Raw genomic sequence first — 20352 nt, forward strand, 5'->3', positions numbered from 1 at the left:
GGCCATTGTGGTCAAGGAAGTTTAACTAAAGAGGACACCTTTTATCTCACCTAAAAGCCTAAAACTACATCCACTTTAGATAAATTTTCAACCCCCATGTAAAAGGTTTGATTATCAACTTCCTAAATTATTAATTATTATTTTATTAACATATTTACATACACGGACCTGCCATGTGGGTTCACGACATCAGGTTAGAACATGTTAAAAGACTTAATTTACCTAATGACATCAATTAATCATCTAACTTAGTTCTAAATACTTTAAATTGGCCAAACACTCGTTCGTACTAGCTTCAAATGATTTTGGTAGCATAAAATATGTTTTAAAATTAGCCATAAATTCGAGTAGGTTCAATTCATCCGAATCAAATTTTATGAGAACCTATAAATCAACTCAATCGTAACACAGTATAGTGGACTCGTGATTCAGGCAATCCAATCTTAAAACTCGGTTGAACAATTCCATTGCCTGCCCCTCTATTCCCGGAGCTACAACTGAATGAAACGAAACCCTGACCGGAACAGGAACAAAGAAAGAAGGAAGGATCAATCCATAAAATTTTCATCAATTAGAACTTAACCAAATCCAAATAAATTCGTAACCCAATCCAAACGTGAGTTGATCAAGTTTTTCAAATTATCGGAGTTTTTAGAACACTACAACTAGCTTGTATTGATATCATATTTGCAAACCTCACAGATGATGAAGTACAGAACATCCCCCCTCCCCCGCAAGCTTTATTTCATATTTTACCATCCCAACAAAAGAAAATAAGTCCTCTTTTCCCTCCTAACTCAACTCACATGCTACACCACAAAGTAAACGTTTCCTAAATGTAATCAGTAGGATTCGAATTCATTAAGCAGCAGATGGAGAAGGCTTTAATTTTTTTGGTGGCGGGTTTCCCCCAGAAATTACCACATATAAGTAGAAGCACAACATTGCAGCACTGTGAGAGAAACAAAGCCAAAACAAATTTGCGTTGAGAGGATTTGATTAATCTGAAGTAGAGTTAGCGAAGGAAGACATGTCAGTCAGAACTATCAAAAAAAAGTTTACCTGAGTGCAGCGTATAAGGCCGATGGAAACACGTTTTTGGTCTACAATCACGAAAATAGTATAATCACAACATTAATATCTATTGACTCGGGTCAAATATTTATATGGATAAAGGGCATACCGATGAGTACGTCTGAAAACTATTCCAGAAAAACGAGGCGGTAAGTACTGCAAAGATGGTAAGCACACAGTCAAATTCAGAACTTGAACATAACTTTTGTATTTTGAACCATTAAAACATGCTGTATGCATATATTATGTATACAACTAAAACGAGGTGGTTAGAATGCACGAGCGTACAAGAAGACAGTCCACCAAGAGAGACCGAACTACTAACTACACGAAAAAAGGCTCCGAGGACCTAATTAAAACACATTATATTGCATGTCTGAAGTATATTTAGAGGGAGATGCAACTGACTTAAAAGAGTAACCACTTGAAAGAGTAACCAAATCAATTACCTGCTTGTCCTAGAATATATGGCAAACTGGACTTCCCCTGCCTCCAGATTTTCAAACTTAAAGTGCTCAGAGCCAGCAAAGCACCCCCAGAGATCAAACTGGTCAATGCAGACGGGTTTCTTGAAAATATTAAGCTAATAAGGCCACCACTTAGAACAATTCCACCTGTAACGAGTTCATAATCAAACGTTAGGGGGGGTAAGAACATGGCACCACTAGGTTGTGTTCTTTCAAAGTGGAAGGCATGTTTTATTACACAGGAAGGAAAGGTTCTGAACTTAAGCGAACATACCAAGATTAATAGATGTGGGATCTCTATTGCTTTAACGTTCCGATTTATCAGTTTATCATTATTCCAATAAAAGAAACTGTCAGATACTATCATTATTTGAAACCCTCTAATTCAATATCATCACGTCGATAACAAACGAGGAGAAACAGACTAAGTCACGCATATTCTCGACATTGCATTGAAACAGAACAGGACATCATCTAGAGACTCTTAAAGTTTAACAAATACAAGAAAGAAATTACAAATTATCCAGTACCCTAAAGAGAGTTTGTAAGGCAATCTGTTCTGTATCAACACTGCTAAAAAAAAAAAATTCCAGAGACCAAAGCAGTAAACAAGAATAAGAACTAGTAGGGCAATTCGAGACAGCCAGCTTCTTGTCCCAACACAAATCCCACACACGTGATGATTACATCATACCTGCTATATATATGTGCAGTTTATACTAACTCTCAATGTTACATTACCATTTCCACCTCTCCCTCCAGTAAACTTACAGCACAGATAAAGGCCAATAAGTTCAGTAACACCCAAAAGCTTCATGACACGGGGAAAAGAAAAGCAAATAGATTCAGCTTTCTAAAGGTTGTTAAGCGGAGAACATATGTAATTAACAGATTGGCAAATGGCATTTTGTTTTCTCCTTCACGGCCTAGGCATAGGGCATGCTGAGTCAAATTTTCTTGTAATACCATTGACGACGAAGTTTTCTTTCTTATATTCAGCCTGAATGAGAAAACGGGAAATGGGTACTGAAGAATTGAAATAATCCCTCACTATTTTATCTCTGTTTAAAGTTTTTGTTGCATGAGCTCCTTAAAGATCACTGTTTACCAGAATACATTATGAAAATTAACCTCAACCAGCTGGTTATTTTTTCCATTCCATTCGTGATCCTCATGGATCATATGATTTGTGTCATCTCAGTCAGTCTAGAGCCAGTAGGTCAAGGCATTTGGCGATCAAATCAACCATTCACATTTCAAACTGAATGAATGCATTTCTAGAAAAGCTACTCGTTTCTTATAAAAAATAAGTGATTGCAAAAAACTAAGGCTTTGATCAGGTTACAGTTGCTTAATAGCTACATTTAACACAATAAATCATCATTCAATGTAATGCATTTGAGAAACAATTGTGAGAAACAATATTAGGAGGGGAGGAAGCACTTCTTCTCCTCCTCAAGTGAAAGCTGCTACAAGCAGCTAGCCTATAAATGACAAAAGAATGCAAAACTCACCGAAGGGAATGCCAAAACAGAAATCATGGATTTTTGCTGATCGTTTAGGCACAGTGCCAACGTCGTTCTCTACATTTCCAACATCAGACGACTCTTCAACACCAGGATATGAATTTGAGGTAACTTGAGATTCTGATGCATAAGTGGCATCGCTTAAAGTTGTCTTAGTCTGGGCATCAGCATCAGCAGTATTTGAAGCAGATCCTTCAAGGCTCATAACAATCGAGAACTAAAATAGGAAAACTCAAGTATCAGTTCAATCGATTATGCCACTTGATGCCCTCGTGTTTACCACCATTAACCTAAGCCATTACTTAAACACAGCACAAGAATTAAGCACTTTCAAGAAATGACCATTGCAAAACTTTTAAAATTAAATGGGAACTGTCCTATCTCTTGTCAATTCGAAGTTCGATCTAAGTTCTAAAAAATGTACAGATGAAGTATCGATGAAAACTCTAACGAGTAAACAAAGCGAAAAATAAATTCAAGCAGAGACGCAATAAAATTCAAGCAGCAGCAAGAGATTATTAGATTGAACGTAATATTAAATCAAAATCATTCAACCCAACTTGCAAAAGATACTGTATCTGAATTAAAACATTCAAGTAAAATATATCGAATTTAATGTTAACTATCCGTCCTTGAATGAATATAAATCAAATCCCAGACTTACATAAAAAGCGTTTTCATCACTAATTCATAATAGCGAAACAGACTCATAACTCATCGAAATTCACAACAATTTCTTCAAATCTCGGATTCATAAAGTTGCCAAAAGAAATCAGAAACAAGAATACGAAAATGAAACACAAACCTTAGGCAAGGAAAGAGAAGGGCGAGGAGCTACTAATGAGCGGCGCTGTTGCAGGCGAAAGCCACGGTTGATAGCGAAGAAGCACGAAAACTGAGACGCTGTCGCCACCATTTTTTTAGATCGGAGCAAGGCTAAATCGAGCAATCCACGGAGTGAAAATTCAACAAGGAGGATCTGAGTTCCAATTGAATGTGATGAATGGAGGCTTTAGAGGATTATACTTATTCGAAGAATCTGGATCGTCTCCACGTTTTACAGAAGACTGAACGAGTTGAATTCATATTAAAATTTTTAAAAAGAAAATACCTTATTTTTCAATAATACTAAGCCTAAATTAATAAAAATGCTCCTTTAATTTAAATTTTAAAAAATTTCCACCTAAAAAAACATTTATATTTAAAAAATATCCATAAAATTTTAAAATTACATTTTATCTATATATATAAAAGAATATAACACTCACTAAATTATCTATTAAATAAATAAACAAAAATTCAAAATATTTTTTTATTTTTTATTTTTGGGATTTTTGTATTAGAAATGTTTTTTTTATTATTTATTTAGAAATAAATTCATCTCATCATCTGAGTTTTTACAATGGGCTTGATTCAAGTAACCTCCACAAGCACTGAAATCAACAATGGAGCTTCTCCTCTGCAAAATTCCCAAGCGCCGAAGCTCTTAATCTTCAAACCCTAACCCCAAACTCTCCTCATTAAGCTTTACGATCATGCCATTCTTCCTCGCACCTTCAGTCTTCCGTTCTTGCCGTCTCAAGTATTTTGAAGCAACGCGCCTTTCGTCTCTGTTCTACGCCATCCGCCATGTATCTTTCCTTTTACTGCTTCTTTTACTTATATTAGTTCAGACCTTTGTCTTAAATTGATATTATTTGTTCTTGTTGGAATTTCAAGCTTTTTATTTCTGGGTTTTGTCTGTAATGTCCTCTTGATTGGAATGAATTAGATATTGGCATAAAACTATAGTTGTTTTCTTGTGAATGTGAAAAGTGTGAGATCCTACCTCGGTTGGAGAGCGGAACAAAGCATTCTTTATAAAAGTGTGGAAATCTCTTCCTAGCCGATGCGTTTTAAGAACTTTGAGAGGAAGTCCGAAAGGGTGGTGTGCTTGAGCTGTTACAAATGATATTAGAGCTAGACACTGGGTGAGGTGCTACTGAGAACGTTGGGCTCCGAAGGGAGGTGGATTGTGAGATCCTACATCGATTGGAGATAGGAACGAGGGCCTGTGAGGATGCTGGCCTGAAAAGGGGGTGGACTGTGAGATCCCATATCGATTGGAGAGAAGAACAAGTGCCAGCGAGGATGCTGGGTAGCGAAGGGGGGTGGATTGTGAGATCTCATATCGGTTGGAGAGGGGAATGAAGCATTATTTATAAGAGTGTAGAAACCTCTTTCTGGTAGACGCGTTTTAAAAACCTAGAGAGGAAATTCGAAAGGGAAAGCTCAAAGAGGACAATATTTAATAGCGGTGCATTGGGGGGCTACAAATGGTATCAGAGCTAGACACTGGATGGTGTGCCAGCGAGAACGCTGGGCTCTAAAGGGGGGTGGATTGTGAGATCCCACATCGATTGGAGAGAGAAATAAGTGTCAGTGAGGTTGTTGGGTCCCGAATGGGGTGGATTGTGAGATCTCACATCGGTTGGAGAGGGGAGCAAAGCATTCTTTATAAGGGTGTGGAACCTCTCCCTAGCAGACACGTTTTAAAAACCTTGACAGGAAGCTCGAAAGAAAAAGTTCAAAGAGGACAATATCTGCGAGGAGTGAAGTGAGCGCATTTCACGGTTACACAAAGGAAAAGGAAGAAATGAAAGGATTTAGATATCATTTTTGGATAATGGGGCTTTTGAAAGTATTTTGTCTCTGTTTAGCTTTCAATTTAGTAAGATTTTATTGATGGGTTTTCCCAGTTTTGTGTTTCTTTTGTGACCCTTTTCACTGTTGTTACAGAAGGGAAGGAGAGATGTGATCAGCTGCTTTGGTTTGGATGCTTGTCATTTTTCCTCACTAGGTAAAAGCGCCCGCGATCTCTTTCTTTGTTGCTCATTTGTGACGATCCTAGATTTCTACTTACCTAGAGTCGCTACCGTCATTATAGCGTAATCATTTCTATACAGAAATAGACGTTTAAACTTTTTTATAAGACATAAACTTCATGTTAAAACATAGTCAAGGACTTACGTATTCGAAAACATCATTAAAACGACACAACAATAAACTAAATGAAACAAACAAACATTTAAATTAGAAACATCTTATTCTAGCCTAAGTCTAAGAAAATAAATGTGACTACCTTATGGATGTGTCATTGTCTCAAATTGCGATACCGTTGTCAGCCGTACAGGGATGTTTTGCCTTTATCTAAAATAGAAGTAGCATGTGGTTTGGGTATTTTAAGAAATACTCAGTAAGTGATTTCTCTATTAGGGTTAAATGCAAACACGTACAATTCCATGAATGGGACTTATCATAACAGTCTATTTTCCTACGGCAGCCATCCTAACGGACAATTGGGATGTGTACTTAATTTCCATTAGGAATAGCGACCATCACAATAGTATTATGATAACATAATGATTATTCTCTTGTCTCGAGCGTACGCGTCCGTACTATCGTGAAGGATAAGGGGTATCCCCCAATGCATGAGCACACAATAATGCATGAGGTCCCAACATTTTTTCATTTTCATTATCATTTAATACAACTCCGCTAGCGTCTTCTTTTTCCTATCATATTAACTTGCTTGTTATTTTTCCTCACTAGGTAAAAGCGCCAGCGACCTTTTTCTTTGTAACTCATTAGTTATATAAGAGATGTCCAATTGATGGTTTCTATTTACCTGATACACCTTAATTTGTGTTTATGGCTTTAGTTGATGTTTCGGAGTTCGAATGTGATAAGCTTAGTGATGATACTAGAACAACAGAGAAAGATGCTGCACTACGTTTGGCAGTCACTCAGCTTGCTGGTGAGTTTGGGAAGGAATCTATGTTGTGTTTGCAGAGGTTTTTCAGCTCCCGGAATGCACCTGTGATTTCTACTGGATCATTAAAGCTTGACCTTGCTCTTGGGATTGGAGGATTACCTAAGGTGAGTAATTGCAAGTCGAATTCTTCTTCTGCCTTATATTTGATTCATTCATGTACTTTTGGAATTGGAATGTGTTTGCAGTTAAAGTTCGTGTCGGGTTGATTTGAACATAAACAGGTTTAACGGTCGTTACTTTGTATCGTCGTCCTATCTTATAGGAGAAATTTGCTTATGCATGTTTTGAACCTTACCATAGTTGGTTTGTTGCATGTTATTTAGTATCATATTTCATTTCTTCATGTTGTTTCTTCAAGGGTGGGTTTGAGTGGCAACCATGTTGAGGATTGTTGGAATCCCACGTTGCTAATTAAGAGAAAGATCATAGGTATATAATTAAGGATTACTATCTCCATGTATGAGGTCTTTTGGGGAAACCGAAAGCAAAGTCATGTGAGCTTATGCTCAAAGTGGACAATATTATATCAATATTGAGAGTTGTTCCTAACATGGTATCAGACTCATGCTCTTATCTTAACTTAGTCATGTCAATAGATTTCTCAAGTGTCGAACAAAGAAGTTGTGAGCCTCGATTATGTAGTTATAGTGTGACTCAGATGTCGAACAAAGTTGTGAGTCTCGAAGGTGTAGTCATAGTGAAGATTCGTGCTAAGCTCTATTGGACCCAGAGAAAAGGAGTCATCCAGATAGTTTAGACGGACAGATGACTCTTTGAGGGGATGCTCAATGGTGGGTGTAGTCATAGTGAAAATCCGTGTTAGAGCTCTATTGGACCAATAATGTGCTCCAGATAAAAGGAGTCGTTCTGATAGTGCTAGACAAATAGATACTGTTTAAGGGGAGACTCAATGGTGTACTTTGTTCGAGCGGAGGATTGTTAGAGTCCCACATTGACTAATTAAGCGGAAGATCATATGTATATAAGTAAGGGACACTATCTCTATTGGTACGAGACCTTTTGGGGAAACCAAAAGCAAACTATGAGAGCTTATACTCGAACAATCATGTAGTTTCAGCATGATTCAGTTCTAAGTCGTATGATTATTTATAAATTACATAATGCATACTTAAGAAAGTTTGCAAAAGCATTGTTTGTGAGCACTCTACTTGCTATGCAGGGAAGAATAGTTGAACTTTATGGGCAAGAAGCTTCTGGAAAGACAACATTGGCGCTCCACATCATTAAGGAGGCTCAGAAACTAGGAGGTATCTGTTGGTTTTGCCTTTTTTTTTGGATCAGAATGATAACTGCCTGTTGATAATTCTGACAAGTTGTTTAGTTTAAAATATTTTGTTCAAGATGAAACCCATTTGGTTTAGTATCAACCCGGATTTTTATACCGTCCTTTTTTTCATGCTCGTTCTTCGTTTTTATCCAATCTCATAACATATTGAAACTACTTGTTCGGTCATGGATTGTTATTGTTGAGAATTATTAAAAAGAGTAGTCCCTGATGGGCTAATTAAGAGGAAAATGATGGGTTTACAAGTAAGAAATACTCTCTCCATTGTCATGAGACTTTTTAGGGAAACGAGAAGCAAAACCATGAGAATATATGCTCAAATTGAAAAATATCATACCATTGTGGAGGTTCGTGATTTCTAACTGGTATTAGAGCTATGCTCTTAATTTAGTCATGTCAATAAAATTCTCAAATGGCGAACAAAAACGTTGTGAGCCTCGAAGGCGTAGTCAAAGTGACTCAAGTGTTGAACAAAGGGTGTGCTTTGTTTGAGGGCTCCATAGGCCTCAGGGGAGGCTCTGTGGTGTACTTTGTTCGAAGGGAGGATTGTTGAAAATTATTGAAAAGAGGGGTTCCACGTTGGCTAATTACGAGAAAAATCCTGAGTTTATAAGTAAGGAACACTATTTCCATTAGCATGAGGCCTTTTGGTAAAACTAAAAGCAAAACAATGAGAGCTTATGCTCGAAGTGGACAATATCATACCATTATGGAGGTTTGTGATTCCTAACAAGGTATCAGAGTCATGCCCTTAATTTAGCCATGTTAATAAAATCCTAAAATGTCGAACAAAGACGTTGTGAGCCTCGAAGGTGTAGTCAAAAGTGACTCGTGTTTGAGGGCTCTAGAGAAAGGAGTCGAGCCTCGATTAAGGGGAGTTTGTTCGAGGGTTCCATGGGCCTCAGGGGAGACTCTATGGTGTATTTTGTTCGAGGGGAGGACTATTGAGAATTATTGAAAAGACTAGTCCCACATTGACTAATTAAGAGGAAGATCATAGGTTCATAGTAAGGAACACTATCTCCATTGGCATGAGACTTTTTGGGGAAACCAAAAGCAAAACCACGAGAACTTATGCTGAAAATGGACAATATCATACCATTGTGGAGGTTCATGATTCCTAACAGTTATTGCTCTCACTCTCAGATTCAAGTCTTGACTTCTATTATTTATTATTATTTTTATCACTCAAGTCTTGACTTCTATTATTTATTATTATTTTTATCACTCAAGTCTTGACTTCTATTATTTATTATTATTTTTATGAATGAATTGTGAATGTTGTAATGAATTATGGAGATAAGATGGTATTATTTTCCAAAATATGATTTCTTGTTGGCTACGAGTGCCAGCCATTTCATGTGTAAATGCCTGCATTTCTGGAATTTGCCAATGATATCTACTCGTACTCATGAAAAACTTGCGAGCAATCTATATTGGGCATCCTTGACATGCAAAAATTTTTGAAATGTGGCGAGTCAATGATTCGCCAATATGACGGTCAAAAACACACGTGCGTAAGTATATTTCTTTTGTGCAATGTGTACCACAAGGTCATATGTCCTCGCCTGTGAGATCCAACGTTGGTCGGGAGGGGGATGAAGCATTCCTTATAAGGGTGTGTAAACCTCTACCTAGTAGACATGTTTTAAAACCTGGAGGAGACACCCAGAAGGGAAAGCCCAAAGAGGACAATATCTGCTAGCGGTGGACTAGGGATGTTACAAATGGAATTAGAGACAGACACCGAGTGGTGTACCAGCGGGGACACTGAGCCCCCAAAGGGAGTGGATTGTGAGATCCCACATCGATTGGAGAGGAGAATGAAGCATTCGTTATAAGGGTGTGGGAACCTCTCCCTAGTAGTTGCATTTTAAAATCGTGAAGCTGACGGCGATATGTAACAGGCCAAAGCAGACAATATCTGCTAGTGGTGGGCTTGGAGTGTTACAAATGGTAATAGAGCTAGACACCGAGCGGTGTGCCAGCGAGGATGCTGAGCCAGACACCGAGCAGTGTGCCAGCGAGGATGCTGAGCTAGATACCGAGCGGTGTACCAGCGAGGACGCTGGACCCCCAAGGGGGGTGGTTTGTGAGATCCCACATTGGTTAGAAGGGGGAACGAAGCATTCCTTATAAGGGTGTGGAAACCTCTCCCTAGTAGATGAGTTTTAAAACCTTGAGGGGAAGTCTAGAAAGGAAAACCCAAAGAGAACAATATCTGCTAACGGTGGACTTGGTCTGTTACATAGCCATACCAAGTTTCGTGGAATTTATCAATAGTTTTTTGGTTTCTTTGTTTCATTGTCATCTTTTGCTTATTGATTTTTCCCTGGGCAGGATTTTGTGCATATTTTGACGCAGAGAATGCAATGGACATGTCACTTGCTGAAGCAATGGGTATAAACGTAGATAATCTTCTTATTTCACCTCCAGATACTGCTGAAAATTTGTTGTGTGCCGTTAATACGTTAGTTAAAAGTGGATCGGTCGACGTAATCGTGGTTGATAGTGTAAGACTACATTGCCCTCATGTATTGTATTAGCTATTTCAAAACGTCTTATTTAGTTATGGTTCTGCCATGATCTTCGTTTTATATGCCAAAATTCTGAGGACCGATAGCGATATATTCGATAATTATGTCATTTGTCATATGCCTTATTACAGTTGACTTTTCTTGCTTCTATTCTTTGGACTCGTGGACTAGTTTTATATTATCAGTCTTCGATAGTCCGCTGATGCTTTCATTGGAACTGCAGGTAGCTGCACTTGTTCCACAAAGTGAACTCGATGCTTTGATTGGCAGTCCACAGAAAGACGTTCAATCTCGAGTGATGACCCGAGCGTTGAGGAAAATACATCATTCCCTGAGCCTATCTCAAACTCTGATTGTTTTTACTAATCAGGTTGGAACTAAGTTGCAAAAGTTCTTCCTCATATTGTCATTATAAGAAATAGTGATTCACTATGCAGCATTATCGTCTTACAGGTTAGATCGAGCGGAGGGGCTTGGGGTGATTTTGGACAGATGAACGAGGTAACCTGTGGTGGGAATGCCTTGCAATTCTATGCAGCAGTCAGATTGAGGCTTTTGAGAAGGGGATTACTGAAGAGTGGCGATAAGGTACACTTCAACTCGTAGTTGCTAACCGTGATTCGTTGTAATAGTCCAAGCCCACCGCTAGTAGATATTGTCTGTTTTGGCCTGTTACGTATCGCCGTCAGCCTCACAGTTTTAAAACGCGTCTACTAGGGAGAGGTTTCCACCCCTTATAAGGAATGTTTCGTTCCCCTCTCCAACCAATGTGGGATCTCACAATCCATTCTCCTTGGGGCCCCAACGTCCTCACTGGCACACTGCTCGGTGTCTAGCTAGGTTACCATTTGTAACTGTCCAAGCTCACCGTTAGCAGAAATGGTCTGTTTTGGCCCGTTACGTATCGCCATCAGTCTCACGGTTTTAAAACGCGTCTACTAGGGAGAGGTTTCCAGGCTCTTATAAGGAATGCTTTGTTCCCCTCTCCAACCAATGTGAGATCTCACAATCCACCCTCCTTGGAGGCCAGCGTCCTCGCTGGCACACCGCTTGGTGTCTGGCTCTATTACCATTTGTAATAGTCCAAGCCCACATCTAATAGATATTGTTTGATTTGGGCCGTTACATATTGTGATCAGCCTCACGGTTTCAAATCCGTCTACTAGGGAGAGGTTTTCACACCCTTATAAGGAATGTTTCGTTCCCCTCTCCAACCAATGTGGAATCTCACATTCGTTGACACGGTTTTACTGATTATTTACAACATAACTTCATTTTTGTATTGTGTACTTTAGACCTCTCCACAACTAATATGGGATCTCACATTCGTTAAAACTCGTCTACTAGTCATTTAATTTTTGCAGCATTTTGCGTTAAAACCAAACCCGAGAAGATTTTAGACCTCTGGTTTTTCATGTATGGAATGCTTTCTTAAATCCAACCATGGTTTGTTCTAGGTCACGGGTCTTGCGGTCGCCGTGCAAGTGGTGAAAAATAAGTTAGCAACGTCGATGAAAACGGCAGAACTCGGGATACATTTTGGGAAAGGCTTATGCTGTGAATCTGAGGTTTTGGAATTGGGTTGTGAGCATGGAGTTATTCATAAAGATGGGAACAACTTTCGTATAGAAGGGAGGATTTGCAGCAGCAAGCATGAAGCACACCAATATCTTATGGAAAATGAAGATGTTCTTTGTAAGGTGGTTGAGATCTTAAGAAACCAATTATTTGTACAATAGTAGAGTTCTTCAGCCCTTGATGATTTCCTTGAATTATGGCTTTGCGATTCTGTTCTTGGTCGTTTACGATAACCCGAGCAAGTGAAGAGTCATTGGAGAAGTTGAAAGTCTTTAGAGGCTTCTCGTTGAGAACTGACAGAAGGAAGAGAGCAACCGTGTAATCCCTAGCTTGCTTTGATTAGTTGATGGGGTGGGCTTAGAGAGGTCATTGCCGGTGCCATTAGCCTACGACGGTTGGCATTTTGTTTCGAGTAGCGGGTGCATTCCTACTGTTTTCAAGTCGAGCAGAAAGCAAGATTTTGGCTTCATTATTGATCCAACCTAACTACAATTTTTAAGTATTCGTATGATTATAGAGTTAAAAGATAATATTTTGATTAATATTATTGAAATTTAAAAGGAAATGTCCAACGATATTAATGAGATAGTAAAAAGACTCTCTCGAGTATGATAGAACAAAACATATTGAAGTTGATTAGTTAGAGAACGGGATAGTATGCATTAGTTATATGCCCTCATGACTACAATTGAGAGATGTACTAACAAAAAGAACTTTGCAGCTCGATGTTTGAATGGATTGAATGGATCTTGAGTGTCAAAAGAACGACAATATTTTTATGCATTGTTACCTAATGTCGGGAGAAGTAGTTAGTAGGATATTTCACTTGTGTGCAACTCTTTATTATACTGCCGATTTTGAAAGTCCCCAACTAGAATTTAATTCAGTGGTGGAGCAATGGAACTAATGTCTTCGCTAATACATGGAACTTTTTACCCCACTTAAGCTTTGTGGCATGGGTCAGTCTTGTATTTCCTTTATCGTCTCTCCATCAACTTCTACTCCTTGGTTGTCACAACATAACCTAAGACTCGAGCACAACGACTAAAACCAAACTCCCTTCATGCCACCCGACACACCCAATGCCTTCTAAAGTGTGGGCAACACCATTTTGCTAACGTTTTTAATGACAAAAAGATAACAAATATCGTTAGACTGCGAATCAAGAAATCTCCATGAAAATGGATATGACCTCCATTAAAGTCCTCATGATTGTGGATACAAACAAATACTAATGAAATCTAACTCACATAAGACCTGTCTCCACTACTCCAATATGCAAGAACGGAATAATGCCCAGAAATTGACATAGCTTAATGCATATATAGTATCGATCGAGAGATTATAAGTTTAAATCTCTACCTTATACGTTCTCGAGCTCAAAAATAACAAATAAAAAATGACTTTGGCTGCAGTAAGGTAAGAATGTAGCAAAAGAACATTTCAGAAACTTTCATGTCATCAGATATCAACCATAGAAAGAGCAAACTTTTCATTTAACACACTGTTAAATATAAACAAAGTTATAACTTTCCAAGCTAAAATCAAATCATATTCTTTTAACTCAACAACAGCAGAGTAAACCGCTTCGAAGTCGAACGTCGTATAAATGACAGTATGATTTTGAAATGCTTCAAAAGTGAAGATTGTTTTGTTTTTGCATCATTTATACCATCCAGCAAGCAAATACCTCAGCAAGAAACAGAAGCAGCAAGAAACGCCCTGCTCACAGATAAATGTAAGAACGATTATACATAACAAAACATGGAGATGCATTTGTTATACGAACCAAGGCATCAATCATGCAATATAAACTTCAAGGAAAATGTGAAAAAAATGTTGATCAAACTATCACATGATGTTGTCATTCGTACATTAAAGAAGAATAAAACTTCATTTATTCTTAAATGGTCACAGATTTATTCTTAGATGGTCACAGATTTTGGGTGGATGATAATTTAGAATTATGGTATTTCTTTAATGGATCAAGTTGAAAAGGATTCATATATCCCTTTCTATTCAATTTTGTGATCATAGAGGGACCCCCTTTACCATTCTGTATAAATCGACTATTATATTTATCCATATATGGTATAGGGGTACATTTAATCTTTGTTTGTCTATTAGTTCACCGTTCTTCGTAGGGTAGAACAGCTTGGTTCAAATCCTGTCTTCGCAAAATAAATTTTTTGTCTAAATTTTTGGTGGATGGTAATTTATAGTTATGGTGTTTCTTTAATGTATTTTAAAACTTATTTACCTAGTGACAAATTATGGTCATAAAATATATACAGTGGTTAATTATGTTCATAAAAAATAAACGTTACAACGTTTGGAATGCCTTATAGAAGGTTAAGGGTTTTAATTTTGAGACTAGCCATGTATGTTGTCTTCTAAGAGACCAAATGTTTTCTTTTAGCCAATGGCTAAGTTTCTTTAGTTTAGATTGCATGTTTAGAATCATTGAAGCTTAACATGATCAATCTTGCTTGTGAAGTGATTCGAATCTCAATCACGTGTTCTTGCCTTGAGATATTTAATCAACAAGGTAATCCAAATTTTACATTCCCTTGGAGTGATTCCTTATCACTCAACTTAGCCTAAGTTTTTTTTGTTATTCTATATAGTTTAGATTGCATGTCTAGAATCATTCAAACTTGACCACGATCAATCTTATTACTTGTGGAGTGATTCAAATCTCAATCTAGTGTTCTTGTCTTGAAATAACAAGGCAATCCGAATCTGAAACGGGATTAATTCTATATAGTCAAGTTCATAACGAACTAAGGGGATTAATTCTCTTAAACGGGATTTTCTTGTTTGGGATGCCTTTGAATAGAAGAAAAAAAAAAAAAAATCACCTGGAAACCAAGAAGATAGGTGCAAAGTGATTTCTCTGTTTTTCTCCCAAATATTCGCAAGAAAAAGTTCACAAGTGTTCCATCATTTGTTCCAGTCAGTAGTCCACTCTGTGGATCAAATCTGAGGGCAAGGAGATTTAAGAAGACTAAACTATGCAGCAGTATCATGTTTTTCCCCCAAAGAAAAGAAGGATAATAGGATAGGAAAATGCATACCTCGGCAGCCGATGACGTGGACATGCAACAAATCCAAACAACTGCAAACACGTATCTTACACGTTAAACGATGAAAACATACAGAAATGTCTTACACGCACAGAGTAGAGGATCGAACCTGGGGGAGTGACAGAAGGAAGTTCAGAACTTGAGGGAAAAAGAAGATCAGAAGAGTTTCACTGCATCAGGAAGGATATAACAAAAACGAATTAGAAGATTATAGTTAACAAGTCTTGAACCAGTATCTTCAAACAAATGTCATTTGGCTGTGAAATCATTTTTTTTACCATTTGGACAAAGGTAAGTCTAGAATAATCGAAAGAAAGTAAAGACTCAACTCAAGATTCATTCATTTGAACGAGAAGGAAAGACTCAAATTCTTCTTTCACTCTTTCACTCGGTAAATAGGCTGGACGAGAGATGAAAGTAAAGCAATTCAATTGCCTCGTCTTCAAGAAAGAAAGAACACTCGCAAGGACTTTTTTATTTACCATTGAGTACGTTTATTTATTTATTTTTGTTTTTGTCCAATCATCAACATGTAGAATCAAATTTGTCTATTGCGTGGGGAGGGATAGGATCAGAGCGATGAAGAGTTGAATCTCAGTGGATTGTGGCAGTAAGGCCACTCTGCCACGATACCATTAGACTAATAAGGGTACAATAGTCATTAGATAAGAAGTTTACCAGCACGAGATGAGGGTAGACAATATTTTCGTTGTTTATGCATGAGCATACTCGAGTAAAGGCTCCAAGTTTCTTGGATTACATGGACATTCTAGCATTTAGTGAAAAAGCCAAGACCTCAGAACTTTTGGAGAGGCATACAAAAGAAATCTCTTTTGGCTAATTTGTGATCAAAAGAAGTAATCCAATTTTCAAAGATAAATGAAGATTTGTGTAGCTTCAGGCTTCCTCTCAAGCAAAACTACACAGGAACTAATTTGTTTTTTCTTCTTTTCCTTTTGAAGTGTTATCGACTTATATTTGTGAAGACACAAGCAAAGGCAGATATTGTTATCACTTAATAATCCCGGAATCACGATCTTTTTAGATATCTAGAGTTCATTTTGAGGGCTCCTCGCCGTTTTTTGTGTATTCCATCTACTTGACAATGAAATGTCAATTAAGTTCTAGGGAAGAAAAAAAAAAGCGAAACTTAGAACAAAGTACGCACCTAAAATGGCCTAGAATCCCGACCACAGCCATAGTCATCCCAGCAAAGTATGTATAGGTATCGCCAACGAAGACCGATGACGGGTACCTAAATCACACAAGCCAAGAAAAGATGTTGAGAAGACATAAACATGAAGGAAAAACAGGTAAAACCATACGTTTTTTCGTAAAGCATGATAAATTACCAATTGAAAGCTAGCAAGCCTAAGGATGTGGCTAATAGGGGTTGAACAAGATAAATAGAAAATGCATGGGCCTGCTTGTACTCCGGATCTGTCGACGCTCCAATTTGCATAACGTTATGAACCAATATCTGCAAATAGCTAAGACATGTCATGCTCAAGAAAATTGGGCCCCTTTACTACAGCTTGTTCAGTACTTACCGCAAATGAAATGACAACTGTTTGCCCAACTTCCAATCCATTTAAACCAGCATGAATGTTAATGGAGTTTGTACAGAACACTGCCAATAGTCCCATATAAAGCTTATATATCCATCCTGTGTATCATAGTGTAGTAGAAATTAGTATCTCAATCACCAATTTATTGGAGAGCTAAGCAAGTTAGGATTACGACATTAACTCGTTCGAAATGCGGACCAAGTACATCAACATTGGCCGCTTTACACCAAAAGGACAATTACAAACCAAATAGGACAATTACACTTTTTTCATTGGCAGTTTGGATTACATCTATAGTGGGTCATTAAGGTTCAAAACTTAACAGGGAAAAAAAACGGAGGATCGAAACGCCTACAAACTAAAATTTCATGGGTTGTTTTCATTCCGGGTTATCGCGAATTAAGTTATATCACAACTTTAATACTCCTCACTTGTGGGTTTGAAAATTTCAAAAAGGCCTAACAAGTGGAATTAACATTAATGAGCGAAGGAAAACTATTATAGGAGTTAGAATACTCGACCTCCTGTGCTCTAATATCACGTTAAATCACCACTAGACTCATAAACTTAAGCTAAATAGGTTACGATAAATTTAATTATATCAATACTTTATTAGAAGCACTCTCTTTAGATTAACAAATTCTCATTTAAACCTCCTCTTTACCTTGAAGAGCTTCATTACTCGGGGACGAGTATCTTTGACTCATGGTAGAAATATCACATTGGTTGGGGAGGAGAACGAAATACCCTTTATAAGAGTGTGAAAATCTTTCCCTAGAAAACACGTTTCAAAAACCTTGAGAGGAAACCCGAAAGGGAAAGGCCAAAGAGGACAATAGTAGTGTGTCCAGTGTAAGCCATCAACATAAACATAAACATAATTTGTCTGAAATCTTACCAAGGTCTAAGACATCCATTCCAAGGTATGGAATCAAAGGCTTCGGGATTATAATAGTAGTGTGTCCAGCGTAAGCCATCAACAAGGGAAGAGCAGCAAACGATGGCAGTAGCAGTTTCCTGATCTTTACAGCAAATAAAAGAAGGCAGGTCAGAATATAGTCTTAGAACTACTAAAGCACCATACTAGATGATCCGTCTTAGATATGAAACAAACATTGAGTAAAGTGAGTAGAAAATACTCACACTCTCCAGGGGACATCAAGAACATCATCTACAAATCCAAGCAATGTCATAAAGCAAATAGATGCCAAGGCTGCATTGTAATCAACAAGCCACTGCATTGTCACATTATTTAACAGTTTAATCTTTGAAAAATTGACACATAAATTAGACAAAACTTATGCAAGTGCTTGCTTGATAAAGTTGAGCTAAAGTCTTCGTATTTTAATGTTTTATTCAGAGTTATTAGAGAGGGATCCACTTTTTGGGGTGGTCGAACTAAGGCTGCTATGATCAACATCTCCCCACCCTCGCCAAAATTTGAAGAATAATTAAAGAATCATTATAGCAAATATATCAAATAAAACTAAATTAAATAAAAAGAACAGCAATCTACTCAATAGGAAGGAATTAATCCATAGCTATGAAACAAATTCAAATGGCAAAAATCTTTGTAAGCTTGGGGCTCACATTTGAATCTGATGTGAAGTTAAAATACTGAAACGCAATTGCTAAGACCAAGAAGGAAATCCCCACAACAATTCCCAGCGACTCAGGCCTGCAAAACAAAATGAAGTATCAGAAAGTGCATCAAAAAGGTACATGAGATTTAAAACTAGCAAATAAAGATGTCTTATAACAAAAGTTTAAAAACACATGATGTGAGATCCCACATCGGTGGGGGAGGAGAACGAAACACCCTTTATAAGGGTGTGGAAACCTTTCCCTAGCAGACGGGTTTTAAAAACCTTGAGGGAAAGCCCGAAAGGGAAAGTCCAAAAGGGACAATATCTACTAGCGGTGGGCATGGACCGTTATAGATGGTATCAGAGCCAGACACCGGGCGATGTGCCAGCGAGAAGGTTGTTCTCCGAAGGGGGTAGACAAGAGGCGGTGTGCCAGTAAGGACGCTGGGCCCTGTAGGGGGTGGAATTGGTAGGGGTCCCACATCGATTGGAGAAAGGAACGAGTGCCAACGAGGACACTGAGCCCTGAAGGGGGTGGATTATGAGATCTCACATCAGTTGAGAAGGAGAACGAAACACTCTTTAAGGGTGTGGAAACTTTTCCCTAGCAGACGCGTTTTAAAAACCTTGAGGGGAAGCCAGAAAGAGAAAGCCTAAAGAGGACAATATCTACAAGCGGTAGGTCTGGACCGTTACACATCATGAGTCAAAAACAATTTTTTCATAGAAATAACTATCCAGAAACAAAAAGGAAAATTGATTTCTTTACTACCTCCTCATTTATAAATGCCACCAGAATTTCAATTACCTAATGTTGTTATCATTGATCACATGAATTCAGTAACTGCCTACTATATATCCCTAAAATATCATTCATAATATATTAATTCATGAATAACCAGTTCATAAAATAACCATAACTCCGACACTTATTTACGAAAAATAAACTATTTTATGCCCAATACCATAGGCCAAATCCTCCAGAGAAGATTCATGATGCTAATTCCTCAAAAAAAAAAAAAAAAAAAAAAAAAAAAAAAAAAAAAAAAAAAAAAAAAAAAAAAAAAAAAAAAAAATTAGAGACAATAAATAGATTATCTGTAATTTTATTTTATTTAATTGATTTTTTTAGTTCAATTTGGTCTATTTGGAGCTTGGCAATCAGAAAATTGAAGCCATAAACATTCCGAAACCTAATTTAAACTAGAAGTCACTCAGAAAGTGAAATTAAACTGAACAAAAATTCTGGCAAGCAAAAACCAGATCATGTTCACAAAATGACTAAATCTAATCAGAGTTATCAATTTGAATTGAAATCACCTACACTTTAACAGCGCCTTGAGGGGTACCCCGCTTGTTGATATCATAGCCAAATAAATTACGCCTAATAACGTATCTGGAAGCAACAGGTATCATCCACAGAGTGACAAAGAATCCAGCAAGACTGAGTCCAGCATTGATGATGATTGATCTTCTGAGCTCTAGGTCGATCTTGTAGCGGTAGACGATGAGGTAAAGGTATGGGACAGAGAAGAAGAGAATGAGTTTGAAGATAAAACCTGTTTTCGGCGGCGCAAGGGGCGGATCATCCGATATTATTGGGGATTTGCTTTGGTGTGTCTTGTCAATTTCTTTGGGAGAAGCTTCTTTGACCGATGGGTTTGCAGAAGCTCTCTTGCGAGCAGTCATGGCGGACGATATTGAGTCTCTGCGCTTCCTAATCTCTTTTTCTTCTGTGATTTCTCATTTCTCAAATTTAATTTGGAATAATAAAATTTTATGACATGTCTGTTGATGATGTGTCATTGAC

At 37.7% G+C, this 20352-nt stretch overlaps 3 protein-coding genes across 3 annotated transcripts; 1 reads left to right on the top strand and 2 right to left on the bottom strand.

Moving 5' to 3' along the window:
- Positions 1 to 570: 570 nt before the first annotated feature.
- LOC111467271 (protein FATTY ACID EXPORT 1, chloroplastic) lies at positions 571 to 4144 on the bottom strand. The gene is made up of 6 exons (XM_023112129.1): positions 3873 to 4144; positions 3056 to 3284; positions 1524 to 1688; positions 1184 to 1230; positions 1063 to 1103; positions 571 to 952 (listed from the first exon to the last, which is right to left on the bottom strand). Exons 1-6 carry the CDS (start codon positions 3981 to 3983, stop codon positions 862 to 864), a joined length of 684 nt encoding a protein of 227 aa, XP_022967897.1. The 5' UTR covers positions 3984 to 4144; the 3' UTR covers positions 571 to 861.
- Positions 4145 to 4466: 322 nt separating this feature from the next.
- LOC111467217 (DNA repair protein recA homolog 2, mitochondrial) lies at positions 4467 to 12891 on the top strand. Its single transcript, XM_023112044.1, has 8 exons — positions 4467 to 4698; positions 5846 to 5906; positions 6768 to 6985; positions 8062 to 8149; positions 10528 to 10700; positions 10948 to 11094; positions 11178 to 11312; positions 12182 to 12891. Exons 1-8 carry the CDS (start codon positions 4603 to 4605, stop codon positions 12461 to 12463), a joined length of 1200 nt encoding a protein of 399 aa, XP_022967812.1. The 5' UTR covers positions 4467 to 4602; the 3' UTR covers positions 12464 to 12891.
- Positions 12892 to 13722: 831 nt separating this feature from the next.
- On the bottom strand, positions 13723 to 20287 carry LOC111467210 (UDP-N-acetylglucosamine--dolichyl-phosphate N-acetylglucosaminephosphotransferase-like). The gene is made up of 11 exons (XM_023112035.1): positions 19867 to 20287; positions 18547 to 18634; positions 18100 to 18191; positions 17855 to 17973; positions 16939 to 17054; positions 16741 to 16868; positions 16557 to 16643; positions 15498 to 15558; positions 15380 to 15420; positions 15164 to 15284; positions 13723 to 14024 (listed from the first exon to the last, which is right to left on the bottom strand). Exons 1-11 carry the CDS (start codon positions 20229 to 20231, stop codon positions 13965 to 13967), a joined length of 1278 nt encoding a protein of 425 aa, XP_022967803.1. The 5' UTR covers positions 20232 to 20287; the 3' UTR covers positions 13723 to 13964.
- Between the last annotated feature and the right edge of the window lie 65 nt (positions 20288 to 20352).

The sequence above is a fragment of the Cucurbita maxima genome, unplaced genomic scaffold, assembly GCF_002738345.1.
Source record: "Cucurbita maxima cultivar Rimu unplaced genomic scaffold, Cmax_1.0 Cma_Scf00033, whole genome shotgun sequence".
Lineage (NCBI taxonomy): Eukaryota > Viridiplantae > Streptophyta > Magnoliopsida > Cucurbitales > Cucurbitaceae > Cucurbita > Cucurbita maxima.

Coding starts and splice junctions, on each gene's coding strand:
- LOC111467271 (XM_023112129.1), bottom strand. CDS start 3,983: ATGGTGGCGACAGCGTCTCAGTTTTCGTGCTTCTTCGCTATCAACCGT. Junction 3,285..3,872: donor CTTCTCTTTCCTTGCCTAAG/GTTTGTGTTTCA, acceptor TTCCTATTTTAG/TTCTCGATTGTTATGAGCCT. Junction 1,689..3,055: donor CTGTTTTGGCATTCCCTTCG/GTGAGTTTTGCA, acceptor AACTCGTTACAG/GTGGAATTGTTCTAAGTGGT.
- LOC111467217 (XM_023112044.1), top strand. CDS start 4,603: ATGCCATTCTTCCTCGCACCTTCAGTCTTCCGTTCTTGCCGTCTCAAG. Junction 4,699..5,845: donor TGTTCTACGCCATCCGCCAT/GTATCTTTCCTT, acceptor CTGTTGTTACAG/AAGGGAAGGAGAGATGTGAT. Junction 10,701..10,947: donor ACGTAATCGTGGTTGATAGT/GTAAGACTACAT, acceptor TTGGAACTGCAG/GTAGCTGCACTTGTTCCACA.
- LOC111467210 (XM_023112035.1), bottom strand. CDS start 20,231: ATGACTGCTCGCAAGAGAGCTTCTGCAAACCCATCGGTCAAAGAAGCT. Junction 17,055..17,854: donor AATGGATGTCTTAGACCTTG/GTAAGATTTCAG, acceptor TATGATACACAG/GATGGATATATAAGCTTTAT. Junction 15,559..16,556: donor GGGATTCTAGGCCATTTTAG/GTGCGTACTTTG, acceptor TTCCTGATGCAG/TGAAACTCTTCTGATCTTCT.